The following is a 14,334-nucleotide window of genomic DNA, read 5'->3' as shown; positions in this document are numbered from 1 at the left end:
GACATAAATTAGTAAGAGTGGTTTTCATGTGATCAGTGCCTTCCCTGGTTGGAGTAATTGCCACAATAAAAACCACACACTACAAAATCTTTAGTCAACATAGACAAGCATTTTATATTTAGAGAGAGAACTGCTGAATTAAGGGAATTGGTGCCCTCATAGCCAGAGTGAGTTGTTGGATGCAAAGAGTCCATTTTGATAGAAATTTCTAAAAATCAAAATGCCAAGATTAGAGACAGTGATTGTGGGAGAGAATAAGGGGTTCTAAAAGCTCTGGTGGTTTGAAAGAGCATCAGCACAGAATGTGTCCGGGGTCGACCAAGGTGATTTGGTCGTAGCCGGATGGGCAGGTCTCTGTCTTCAAAGAAGGAAGGAGCTGACAAAAAGGATGGGGAGGAGAGGCTGGCACTCAGCACGTGGGAGCTCAGGGAAACGGAGAGGCAAGGGGGTGACAGGTGGCAGACAGCATCTGGCGGTGGTCAGTGTAGGGAAACACAGAGGCTGGTATATAAGGGAATTCAAGTCCCCGAAGAGCTGAAGGCTGTTGAGGACAGAGCCCAATGCACTGGGGCAGCCATCCCCAGACAAGTGCCTTGAAACACCATCCATCTGCCAAGGGTCTGACTCCATGCCCACCCACAGCCTCTTGACGCCTTAATCAGCTTCCCGAGGACATTAACCCCAGGAGAGGGGGTAACAAGCATAAGGGATACCAGCACCTGGATCTCTAGCAAAGGAGACTCCCCTCTGTGCATTGCCAATGCATCAACTAGTACTCAAGTGTTTCCACCAGCCTCTTGTGCATTTGGTTGAAGAGTCCCTTTCCTTGGGTTCAAAAAACTCTGCTTGAATTTGGTTTGGGAATTATAAGGGACCACGAGTCAAAGTCTGACCTGAGGCAAATGCTGCAAGCCAGGCTGCCAGCTCTGCTTTTCTCTCAAGACTCACTGTTTGTGAACCCGAGGACAGAATGAACTGACTGTGCACTCGTCCCAAAGGGATGAGACTCTGTGCTGCTACAGTCCTACTGCTCGGCCTGGCAGGGGCGGGGGGGGGGGGGGGGGGGGGGAGCAACGATTAGAAATCCCAGCCTACAGAGTCTTAGAAGCCAGAACACCCAAATGAGGCCAGGAATTCCTCAGGTCTAACGTGAACTGTCACCCATTTCCACCATGGCCAATCCACCCTCACCATCGGGGGGAGACGGGGGGGTTCCACCTCATAGCGCTCTCAGAGACGTCCCTCTGCACCCAAGAGGACACCTGATGGCCTACTCCAAGCTGGACAGAAGGCAGAGGCTGTGACCATTTTCTCTTTTGGCCCCTGCACTGGAGCCAGTGACGCCACAGGTGACAGATAAGCCACCTGGTAAGCTCCTGGTCACAAGGACACAAGCATGCAGGTGAAGGGGCAGGTGTGACTGGTGAGGGCACGAGCACAGGAGTCATTCACCAAGGGTGTGTCTCCTAAAAGAATATATATCTCAACTCAAAAACCCTGTTTCTCTGAATAAAACACAAGTCAGTGTGGCTTTTCTGTGGCATTTAGTTGCTCTTCTCCAAGCACAAGAAATTGGAGTCAGGCATTTGTACTAATCAACGTACCAGAATGATGTCCTTTGTCATCAGTGTGCCAAGTGCTATATGAGTTTTGAGGTGACTTCATTCACCAGCAAAATGCCAACTACAAACCTGTGATACAAAAACGTTGGGACAAACCTGACTATAATGGTTGCTTCTAGATCATTTCTTATAATTTAAGCTTCAAGTCAAGGAGAGATCTAAATGGAATTTTCCAACATGAACGGGGAAAGAAGAAACAATAGAGACGCCAGGTGAGACGCGTCTTGCGATGCATGAATTGAATTTTGCATTAGACCCTGCTGGTGCACGCGCTACCTCCAGGGTTGGGAAACCACTGCCCAGGGACCCGATCCAGCCCGCCGCCTGCGTTTGTCAATCCATTCTCTTGGAGACGACCACACCTATTTGCGCGTGTATTGTCTGCGGCTGTTTTCACTCTCAAACGGCAGAGTTGAGCAGTGGAATCAGAGGCTGTGCAGTCTATAATCTGGCCATTTATAGAAAACGTTTGCCTACCTCTGCCCTCTATCTCCTCGGCCTGCCCAGAGGTCAAGGAGGACAAACAGGAAGGAGCAGGCCCCTTGTCCCCCCTCCAGCCTTCACTCTTCCCCTACTAGGGAGGGGCTGGCAGAGCGGGAAGGAGGTGGCAGGCCCCCCGCCCGGCAGCAGAGTGTAGAAAGGTGGGCTCGGAGCTGAGAGACACGCCGTGCTCCTGTGACCACCGCTCTGATAAACCACCTGTGCCCAAGAGCTGGTTTAGGGTCTGCTTTGGGTGCAGCCCTACCTAATCTTAAACCATAAGTTCTCCGTCGATACCGAATCTCATTCATTAGCAGTCATCTTCAGGATCTCCAGGCTTGCAAGCAAGAGAACCCAACTCTAATGAAAACAAACAAGCAGCACGTCCACAGCATGTGGAGCAGCTCTCAGAGCAGAGGAAGAGCCTGAAGAGCCAGCCGAGACCAGCCTGAGAAGGGACGGAGATTAGAGGAGGCCTGGGGACGGGCACACAGCGGGGAACAGTGGTGAGCACATCACAACTACCCGGTTGCGGGCCCAGTTCTGGCGTTTCCAGTCTTGGCTTCACTGGACTCTCATTTCCAACTCCAACGATGGGTCTAGTTTGGGACACTCGCCCACCCCACAGCCAGAGGAAGGCAAATGTCTTACAGCATGGTCAGGGTTACGCCCAGCATGGGAGGAGCAGCGCCGTCCACAAAATCGGGGCGGCCACCTGAGGAGCAGGTGTTACTGAGAAGACGCCAACCAGCTGGGGTGTGGTCCTCCCAGAAGCCGACTCGGAGACAAGTTGTTGAGGTTGTTTATTTGAAAGGAAGCTTCTTCATTAGGAGGGCAGGAAAGTGAGACAGGGAAGGAAGGAGGCCAGTTCAGGGCACACTGATGAGTGGATTTCTTTGTGGGCGTCTCGGGCTCAGACCCACTGGGCCCTGTGTAGAATATGTCTCAGTTATCCCAATGGAGGGGAGAGAGGGCTGGGGTATTTACACAACTGGTCTTGTCCATCCTGGTTGAGGGCTGCCTGCAGGAGCGTGAATGCCCTGGTGCCCCCAACCTGCCTGGGGAGTGCACCGAGCACACTGCTATGGCCTCCAACGGCCTCAGGAAGCCTAAGGCAGAGAGTCGCAGGTGTGTGCTGTGAGAAGTCTGGGAGCAGAGGCATGAACCAGAACAGCGAGGGGCGGGGATGTGAGGGACCAGCAGCCAGGGCAGCGGTTACAACGGCAGTTACCCAGGTCGCTGACTCGGATGCTTGGAGAACGGGAGGCTGGGGAGCTGGGATGCAGCTTCCTTGTGAGGAGGCAGCTCCGGGAGTGTCTCCGTCCTGGCCTCGAGGCCGAGGCAGGGAAGAGGAGGCCGGGCCCCCCCGGTATGATGGTCAGGACCAGCTGCTGCAGCACTGGCACTTGAGGTGACTCAGGGCTGGCCAAAGCTCCAGCATTCTCTTGTCACTGATGCTGGTGGAAGGCCCACTCTGAGCCCCCATGCTTACTAACAGGAAATACTTTTTATAAAACCAAAGTGCTCGTTTTCAGAGACCTCGGGGAGAGGAAAAGCCAGGAAATGAACCCATTCTGCAGCTCCCCTGGGGAAAAGAGGACCAAGCAGGCAAAGTGGAGAGAAGTATCCAAGAAAAGAAGCCAGTGGACCTCAGAGGGTGGGGGTGGGAGGGGCAAAGAGCCTGATTAAACCCTACATCCAGAGCAGGCCACCCCACATCTTACACCGTGAGCCCAACTTTCAGGTGGAGCTGAGCCTGCCAGGATATGGTGTTTACCTGGTTTCTGCCTCCCTCCTTGACCTCACCTCCTTCCATGGCCCCCTACAATCCCCTTTATTTCTCCTCCTTGAACAGGCCAAGTCCATCCCTGCCCCCAGGGCCTTTGCACTTGCTGTTCCCTCTGCCTGAAATGCTCTTCCCTCAGATCTGCATGACTGGCCATCTTGTCATTCAGATCAGGTCACCTCATCCATGGGGGCTTTGCTTGACCACCCAATCCAAAGTAGACCCCTAGTCACCCTAGCACACCACCTTCATAGTACTGTCTCTTTTTCTCTTAGTTATCTGCTTGCTTGTGCATTTCCTTCCTCCCCTCCAGAATAGCATGTCTGTGAGAACAGAGCCACGTCTGTTTGTTCTCTGCTGTCTCCCAGTGTCCAGAACCATGCCTGGCATAGAACAGACCCCCAGTCCATTTTATTTTTATTTTTTTGCTGAGGAAGATACACCTGGAGCTGACATCTGTGGCAGTCTTCCTCTATTTTGTATTGGGTCGCCACCACAGCATGGCTTCTGCTGAGTGGTGGAGGTCCATGCCTGGGAACTGAACCCGGGCCACTGAAGCAGGGCACGCCAAACTTAACCACTAGGCCACAGGGCTGGCCCTCCCCCAGCCCATTTTTGATGGTTGATTGAATATAACATAAAAATGACCTTTCTTTCCAAAAAGATACCCCCTGCCTTTCTAAATAAGAATACTAACTGAACACATAGTCCAACAAATAAAAAGACAGTGGGGAAAAGAAAAGGTTTGCAGCGCCTGTTATGTTGAATACAGTATACATGCTGGCCCAAGCTCCTAGGACATTCTGGGCCCCAGCTACTCGTGTCCATCATTCTCTCCTAAGCTTTTAAAGTGTAAATATTTCAAAACTGTGCAATTGAGTGGATTCTCCATTCATTGTTTAGAAAGAACAATAAAAGCATATTCCTTTCTTGAAATCAAAACCTAAAACAAATTTAGAACAGGTTTTTTAAAGCTCTAAATAGACAGGAAGGGCGACTCCACTTAGAGTTCTTTCTATGGTCCTAACAAAGAAATAGCAGAACGCCATGACCCCATCCATTGTCTCTAAGAACGTGCAGCTGTCTTGCCAGACGTTTTGGTTTAGGTAGATGCAATCATCCATTTGAGCACATTTACTCAATGCCCTTCATGTACTTTGGAGCAGCTACATGGGAAAAGAGTAATTTCTTAATTGGCGTAAGTAAAAAGTTATTTTGGACTGTCAGTAAAATAATAGATGCCTAGAGGCAAAATAAAAATTTTTGTAAAGATTCCGGTTTGAAGGAATTTCTATTACCCAGGATGTGACACAGAAAGTATCTGTGTGCACGTGTGTGTGCGTGAACAAGAGAGCATGCACACACATATATCACAGTGTACTGTACTATGGTAATTGAGACCATTAATAAACCTGAAAAATCCCCCTGTATCAGCATAGCACAGTGTCTGCCACGTAGCATACGCTCCATAAATGCTTGTTGGAGTAATTAAGAAAATCTCTTCTAAATAAGGAATTTATGTGGGGAGATCAGACTTGGCTTTTGGACACCTGACTAGGATTGCAATATTGAAGAGAACACTTAAGTAGCTCAGACAAAAGGACGTTCGATACACATGCTTGGCAGACGGATGGCGCTCTGCTCACATCCCCATGACCCTCACCATTTCCAGGTACTTCCATGCCTGATGTCCAAATACCAGCCCGTGTACTTCTTGGCCTGAGGGCCCTCTCAGCCCCCAAAGTGAACTCCCTGGAGCAACCCCTCCCATGGGCTACAGGCGGCCGGCCGTGGACGAAGACCCCAGCTTCCTCACCGCTCGGGCAGGACGACTCTGAGGCACGTCTGAGGCACGCGCTCTACTCCGTCTCCCAGAGTCCCTTGGGGGGACTGGGCCCCAGCTGCCCACAGAGCTACCAGACCTGGTGGCACACCTCCTATCGGCTGCCTTGCCATCCCTGACACCCTCTGCACTCCCCCCCGGGCACTTCCTGGGGTCTCACTCCCAGGAAACTATTCAAAGCCTTGCTTCAGGATCAGCTTCTGGTTGAACCCAAACTAAGAGAGATACGTTTAGTCATTCTACCTCTAACAAAACACTCCTCCCCACGAGCATGTGCCTGGGCTTGAAATGGAATGAAATGAGCCAAGGCCACCAACTAGCATTTTCGTGTGAAATCCAGACTCTCTGAGTCTCTGATGGGTCCCTCAATGAAGCATGATGAAGGGCATCTCTCGCCCCTAAACGAGCATGGTTTGGCAGCTGTTTAACAGCATCCCTGTCCGGAGTGTGGCTGACCACCTACATTCCCAGGGCCCCTGTTAATTAGACAAAGGACGTGCAAGCAAAGAAAACGCTTTAATTAGGGCTTCATTGGCAATGCCAGACAGGCCGACTATGGTCTAATCCAAACCGGAACCCTCACTCTCGATCACTTGTTCTACAGCGTCAAAGCACTTCCCCACGGGGGCCCCAGAGACCTTGTCTCTCACTGAGCCCGGGCACTTTAAGAGCCTGTCTCTCCCAGTTTCTTCTTCGCCTTCGTCTTTCCAGTCACGGTCTCCACAACCACGGCAGTTTCCTCATACGTTTGAACGCTCTCGGTTGAAAACTTCTCAATGGACTCCACCACTTGCACCTTCTCATACGCCAGAGTCCTGGGAGGGCCTCTCTCCGGCAGGCTGCTGCTCTGAGCCCCAGACCCCTCAGATCCACCCTCGCTGACCACAGACGTCTGGGATGGGGGTGTAGACGGTCCCTCTGGACCAGGTGTGACCACAGGACAGGGCCTCTGGGACCCCTCCTCCTCCCTTTGGCCATCATGCTTCTCCCCGGTGTCTTTCAGTTCTTCGGCACTTATCTCACTCTCCTTTTCTGCAGGATGCTGGTCAGGTGGCCGTCCCTCTTCTCCCCCCTGGGAATCCCCCTGCCCATCCTCCAGAGGGGGCTTGGGCTGCTCAGGAGAGGGCTCCGCATGGCTGTCACGACGCACAGAGTCGTCCTCAGTGGAAACAACCACTTGCCCTCTGGCCGGCATGGAGAAGGAACAGAACTCAGGGTTCACGTAACTGGCATCGCCAGAGACCAGCACGTGCTGCTCTTCGGTGCAGAGGTCAGCGGGGGGCTCGGGTTCTTGGGGGCTTCTTACTCTCTCCTTGACCATCTTGCAGAGTTTCCCGAAGGCTTTACTTATCTGCCCTCCATCCGGCACGTCCTCTGGGGTCTCTTCTGGGGTTGGGGGACTTGCTTCTTCACCCCCTGATTCAAGCTTAGACTCACCTTCTTCTTTAAGCACCACCTGCACCAGCTTCGTGTCTTCTGGATCTTTCGGTGGAGCATCTTCCAGACTTTCCTCTGCTTTGTCTTTAGCTATAATCTTTTTCCTTGGAATATTCCTAGGGAGGCCTTTTTGTCTTGGTTTTGCTGTTGTTATGTCCTGCACAGCCCTGGTGAGATCTAAAAGAAAAAGAAGGGCAATAAATCACGTATAACTGTCGATGAAAAAGGAAGAAAACGTATTCATTGAAAAATATACAATGGGAGACCAATGCCTAGAGCCTTGGTGGGGTTTTCTATATATAGGGCAACGGGGGAAAAGGCCTGTATCTGTAGCGTCCACAACCCATGCTGAGGTCCCAGCTCTGCCAACCAGCTGTGCAACTTTGGACAAGTTGCTTGGCCCCTCTGAGCTTGCAGAGAGAAGGGAAGATGCTGCTTGTCTGCACACTCCCAGGTCCCATCACACTGGGTATAACTTTCTGAGACATGCAATTCTGCTGCAATAACACTCAGCAGAGAGGGGCACCTCGAAGGAAGCCAGCTGGGCAGGTACGGAAGAAGGGGTGCTTGCAGGACCTGCTACGGAATTTCAGGGCCCGGTACAGAAGGAACAGGTAGGGCCCCCTGTTCAAAGCTGTTAAGAATTTCAGGACAGTGACAGCAGAGCATTGAGCCAAATGTGGGGACCCTTGTGCATGAGGGCCCTGTGCACGGCCACACAACCCCCACAGCCAGCCAGGGCTCTCTGGGGTCGGCCACCCCTCCAACAGTTTTCTGACTCTGGAACCTCATTTCCACAAACCCCTCTGAGCTTTCAGAGACATGTGGATTTGAAGGCAACTGACATTACCATCTTCTCTTCTCCCAAAACACTGTGCTTGTTCAGGACCGGGGAGACGGAGCTGTGAGGTGACATCTCACAGGTGCATGGAACCATCCCCTAGGGACCAAATGTTGAAGGCTGAAGCCACGCTTGCCAGCCATGCTATTTCCGCTCAGTTTCAAATGAAAGAGAAAGGGAACAATAATCAAGCCTCTACTCTGCTCCAGACACTGGATTACTAAGCACCTTTGCATATAACAGTTGATTGAATTTTGGGGGAAGACACAATTCAATATTCACCTCTCTCTGCAGTCAACACTGAATTGTATTTCCGCTCCCCCACCCCCATCTAATGCTTCAGGTTCAAGGATGGCATCCCCAAGGGACCTCGCTCCTCTGTCTGATTTTTATCCAAAAACTTTTTGGCTCAGTCCCTCAGCACCTGTGGGAGTACATCAGCGAGGGAGAGAAGGAAACTTCACATAAAAGCATTTAACTCCAGATGAACTGAAAGGCAGTATGAATGTTGAGTTCTGGAAGAAAGCCACTGGATTTTTTCCATTTTTCCCAGGACAGAAAATAGCAGAAGTCTCGGCTGGGGACATTACCTTTCCCGCCGGTTCGAGGGCTGACGGAGGCTCCGTGGCTCAGGGTGAACAGAGTGATGGGAGTTTCAATGAAGGCGGAGCTCAGCCTGGGAGAAAGAACCAGGAAGAGGGTGGTTGCCATCTTTAATTCATGGAGCCAGACAGAAGGTGGGGGCAGGAGTGGCCCTCTAATGTTGAGCAAAAATGATAAAAGCTTCCTCTGGATCAAACTGCTTGTGAACCACACACACATTTCCACCGTGGATGAGGATGTAAAGGAAATACATTTCTCTGAGCTCAAGTCATAAACCGTGAAACACACTTACAGGAAAATTGTAAAGCGGGGATTGCTTATAATTGAAAAATGCCACTTCTCTGTTGAACAGGGTGTTTGTTTTTGTTTTAATAAAAGAGTGGCCAGCCCAGGCTGAAGTATTTAGGGCAACCTAACTTGTTTTTAAAAAATAATATGCATTATATGTAAATAGAGAAAAGATAAAGCAGCTGAGACACAATGTAAATGTAAACAAATGGAGAATGTGAGTACAGGGTATTCAGGAGTTCCCTGTGCTCCGCTGGCAACATTGCCATCAAGGACAGCACATCAAAATTAGAAGTTATGTATAAATCAACAAAAGGGATGTCCAGTTACCTTTTTGTCAAGTCATGCCTCCAAACCAAAAACGTTCACAAGGACATTTAAACGCCAGTTCAAGACTTATTTTCATAAATGTGTGCATAAAGCATTCACTGGGACATAAACATAATTTGGAATTATGCATGATACATTGAGCACAACTAGAGAAAGAAAGAGAAAATCTTGTTTTTCCTGCTAAACATCAGAGCACTCGCAGCCAAGACAGAGCGCCAGAGAGGAGAGAACCGCTCCTTGTGGGGTCTTTCTGGGTGCTTCTCTTTTAATCCAGTCTAAACAACAAAAAACATGCAAGACTGAATTGAAGAATCTCAAGTTAACAGAGAATCAGAGTCCTTCTATGAGGTGGCTGAGCCCCATCTGCTATGTGAATATCGACAGATACGGATATGGATGTGGACATCGACAGAGCCAGAGACACAGACGTAGGTGTGGGCATAAGTAACGCAGATACAGGTGTAGATGCACTACATGAAGACGATGTAGATATAGATGATCTCGGTGCAGATGAGGTACAGGCGTAGGTTTAGGTGATGAAGATGTAGATATGGATATAGATAATGTAGATGGACGTGTAGATGGAGATGGAGATGATGCAGGTGTAGGCGTAAATGATACAGATGGAGATGCAGATGGTGTAGATGATCCAGACACAGATGCAGAGATAAGTGAAGGGACAGGTGTAGATACAGATGATGTAGTTGTAGGGTAGATGGTGTAGACAGTGTCGATGCAGGTGTACACATACACATAGATAATGGAAATGTGGACGTAGACGCAAATGTAGGTGGAGGCACAGATGATGCAGATGTGGATCCAGATGAGACAGACGTATTTCCCAGCTATCTTGAAGTGAGTGGAGTTCAAGTTCCAGTTCCAGTACGTGGAGGAGACGAGACAGAGTATTGACAGCCATATTACTGACCCAACCAGCTGGTAAAAATCATGATGGCAACAGCAGTAACAACATCAACGTCTGTGAGCAGGTGTTGGGTACCAGGCACTGTGCTAGGCTCCCCACCCACAACATCTCATTAAACACTCCTGGTCACCCTGTCTGCTCAGACAGTTGCATCCCCAGAGGCCTGGGGAGCAAAAAGCAGCCTCTTCCATGAGGACTTTGCTGACCACTCTACTTAAAATTTCAAACATTCCCACCATCACCCCACCACCGCGCCCCTCTTCCCTGCCATAATTTACTCCAGAGCACTTGTCATACTCATACCCGCTCAGTTACAAATTCATTCGTCATCTGTCTCCCCTACTAGCATCCGAGCTCCATGAGGCCATGGATTTTTGTTTCATTCCCTGCCACCTCCCCACTGCCTAGAACAGGCACACAAGAGACACTCAACAAAGATCAGTGGCACAGTAAGTGGTCAGGATGGAGAAAGAGGTGACTCTCCTCTGTGCCCAGCTGTGCCCCCACCTGCTGCCTTCATTCTCAATGATGCGATGATACCGGTCCAGCTCATTCTTCAGGGTCTGCTGGGCGACCACCAGCTGCCGGCAATCATAGGACGATTTCTCTAGGCTCCTCTCCGTCTCTTCAATCTCCTTCCGCAGGCTTTCAATCTGTTCGTTATAGAGCTGAATCTCGCCATCATAGCAATCGTGGGCGTCTTTAATAGCTTGTTCCAGGGTCGCTGTCTGAGGGCAAAGACACAGCTGTGAGGAGACCCATCCCACCTCTCCCTGAAGACACACCCTCGGCAGGGACCACCCGGGCTCGGCCTGGCAGGCTTTCTAGGTTTTGTTTGTCTGTTTGTCTGCAGTGAACCACTGGAATCCTGGAGCAAAACGGGAGTGTGAAACGGAGCTCCCTCTCCTCACAGCTGCATTAGCACCGTCTGAAGTCAGCCCTCCATACGCCTCCCGAAAGGCTATCTGAAGATGACGAACCCAGAAAATCAAAAGAAAACTGCTGTCCACGGAATAAAACATACAATTCAAATAAAGTATATTCTTCATACTTTAATGTGTTAGCATAAATCTGACAGCCACAAAATAAGTAAAAAGAAGAACACATACTAAACAGATCAGATGCTATTTTTATTGAAATAATTCAGGGGGGAAATTTCCTTGTTCCTAGTTAATCACTATGGTGCTTTAGTTTTCTCCTGATTTCTGATCAGCAGAGTTACATGTATGTTTTGGTAGCTAAAATGTGTGTGTGTGTGCATGCGTGGATACATAAAATAAATTCAGGGAAACACTACACATCAAGACAGGACAAGTCAAAATTAAGGTAGAAAAATAGAAAGAGTGGCCTTATGTCCACCTTAAGAGCTTCTGACAACACACAAAGAGCCATAAGTACACGTGTTCACAAGCTTAGTGTTTACAGTCATGACTCTTTTACAGTCTCATTTTTTCAAGTAGAAAAGGATCTGACATGCATCATTGGTCCTCAAAAACAAAATAAAACAAACAAGCCAAAAAACCACTTCTACCTAGAACAGCCCTTCTCAAAGTTCAGTGTGCGTTCGCACCCCGAGGATGCCGGTAAGCTGCAGGTCTGACTCGGCAGGTCTCGCGGGGGCCAGAGGCTCTGCATTTCTAACCAGCTCCCACAGAGCAGAGGCCCCGGCGCAGGTCTCCAGACCACACTCTGTGTCACAAGGGGCTAGACAGGTATCTGAAGCCAACTTCACGTATGTCTGTATGTCTGCAGCTAAATGTGCACATGGGAAGATCTAGAGATGACTATTCCTCTAGAATAATCTAGAATGGCAGCCCAATTCTTCACTTTACATAAAGAAGTGGCCTTTGAATAGTGAAGCTCCCTAAGTGATGACATTTGAAAAAGGCTTACAGAGCTTTTAAGAATATATCTGTTGCATCATGAAGGAAGGGAGGGAGGAAGTGGGGGAAGGAGGAAGGAAGGAAGAGGTGCGTGCACTAGACGCTTTGGGAAGGTGTCTGCCAGCCCATGTCATCCCCTTGCCTGATGTCCGTCCCATTTCACTCACAGGAAGGGTCCAGCAGCAGTGTGACCCACTGTCCCAACCAGAGTGACAGAAGCAGGGCTGGCCCGACGCAGGTGGCCTATCACGGGCTTCCTCTCCAGGGACCTTGGAAAGGGGTCTCAGAAATAGCAGCCAATTGGTGGCAGGGTCTAGACTCACTGGGACACATAAGCCTGTGGTCTGAGGCCACCGCTTCCGAGCGGCAATATTCCTTAATGGGTATGGAGAAGCGAGAAAGGCAGTTCTTCAGAGGCAGAGAAATGAAGCAGAAGGGCAAAGACAGAGCTGAGAGAAGCGGCGGGAGAGAAGGGGAAAGAGGGGCAATGGGAGACTGAGCTGCTGCCGCACATCCTGGTTCCCGGCTCCGGCGGCACCCTCGGCTCTCAAGTTTCATAAACTACATTTTGTATCCTGCTCCTTTGCGGAAAAAAATAGACCATGCACCACATAATGACGTTTCGGTCAATGACTGCATGTATGATGGCGGTCCCATGAGACTAGTGCCACGTAGCCTAGGTGTGTAGTAGGCTCTACCATCTTGGTTTGTGAAGTACACTCCGCGATGTTCTCACAACGATGATATCATCTAACAACGCCTCTCTCAGAACGTCTCCCCGACATCCAGTGACGCACGACTGTTGCACGTTTACAGTGGAGAAATCTGGCAGACACCACCACAACCAAGTGGCCACAGTCACATCACCGGGACGAAGACACACCCCACAATGCTCCCTGATAAGATGCACGGAGCAGGACCCACCATCACTTCTGTGGGGTTCTTGCCACCAACGCACAGCCTCAACCTAATCCTGAGAAAACATCAGGGAAACCCTAGGGGAGGGCCAGTCCGCGAAGTCACTGGCCATCAAGATCACGGAGGACAGACAGGCAGGAGCCATCCCAGACTGGAGGAGACAAAGGAGACACAACGCTGGATGCAAACAGGATCCAGGACCAGAAAACATGTTAGTAGGGTTAACTGGTGGAATTTCAGTCAAATCTATTACTAGGATGGAGTCGTAGTTAATGTCCTGGTTTTAACCACTGTACTGTGTCATTAAGATGGTAACACTTGGGGAAGCTGGCTGAAGACCACATAGGAAACCTCTGTGCTATTTTTGCAACTTTATAGAAGTCTAAAATTATTTCAAAATAAAACCAAAAAGTACCCGCTCTGTTCAAGTTAGTTAGGTGAGGTTTCTGTTCCTCATTAAAAAAATCTTGATTCAAACAGTCGCCTGTAATGTCAATTGCCGAGGCACCCTCTAATTCCTGGGGCAGCCACGTATTCCTACCCACACCGGCATTCACACACCCTGGGAAACTCTTCCAAGAAATAAGGAACTGAAAAAACCCCTTTGAGGCTCCCATCTCAGAGACAAGAAGCCATCCAGGAATGGATGAACCCCAAAGTCAGACTCTCCATTTCCATGAGCGGTCACGAGAACTAAGCCTGCAGTTGCTGGCTGCGGCAGCTGGGGCTCCGCACAGAGGCCAGCTCAACCCTGGGTCCACGGGGCAGCAGGGCAGGCGTGCAAGGTAAACGCAACTACCTTTTATCAAAGCTTAGCTTTCTCCCATGTGCAGGAAAAAACTGGTGCCCACAGCACCCGGACTCAACGGCATGTATGTTCCGCAAACAAATTTCAAGGAAAAAAAAAAAGAGATGGAGGGAAACCCATAGGTTACGAGAGACTTAGGAGACACAGAAACCAGTGACGACGTATGGAGCTTATCTGGATCCCAATTCAAACAAACTTTAAAGAAAGAAATTGTGGAAAACGCTACACACTGTCTCATTCCATTTGTATGACAATCTGGAAAAGACGAAACCAGAGAGAGAGAAAGCAGATCCGTAGTGGCCAGGGGCTGGGGGAGGTGCAGGAGGGGCTGGCCACAAAGGGGCAGCTCAGGGGGAATTTGGGGAAAGGGGACAGTCCTACATCTCAATTGTGGGGGTGGTTTCGGGACTGCATGCATTTGTAAAATGGATGTGCTGTGCACGAAAGAGAGTGAAATTTACCGTACGCAAGTATCACCTCAGTTAAAAAAATTATGAGACAATTGGAAATTTGACCCCTGCTGGAAATGTGGTGATAGTAAAGAACTATTGTTAATTTTTAAAGCTGGGT

General features: G+C 49.7%; 1 protein-coding gene across 1 annotated transcript in view; it reads right to left on the bottom strand.

Moving 5' to 3' along the window:
* Positions 1–6,229: 6,229 nt before the first annotated feature.
* The window catches only part of BFSP1 (beaded filament structural protein 1), a 35,262-nt gene continuing 27,157 nt past the window's right edge, over positions 6,230–14,334 (bottom strand). The window contains exons 6-8 of the mRNA XM_044748695.2: positions 10,663–10,883; positions 8,600–8,685; positions 6,230–7,345 (exon numbers count right to left, since the gene is read on the bottom strand). Coding sequence (XP_044604630.2) covers positions 6,396–7,345; positions 8,600–8,685; positions 10,663–10,883 — 1,257 coding nt within the window. The 3' untranslated portion in view covers positions 6,230–6,395. The remainder of the gene's footprint in view (positions 7,346–8,599; positions 8,686–10,662; positions 10,884–14,334) is intronic.

Source organism: Equus asinus, chromosome 15 (assembly GCF_041296235.1).
Source record: "Equus asinus isolate D_3611 breed Donkey chromosome 15, EquAss-T2T_v2, whole genome shotgun sequence".
In the NCBI taxonomy this organism is placed as follows: Eukaryota; Metazoa; Chordata; class Mammalia; order Perissodactyla; family Equidae; genus Equus; species Equus asinus.
The sequence above is the reverse complement of the archived record's forward strand: the minus strand, read 5'-3'. Positions and strand labels throughout refer to the sequence as shown.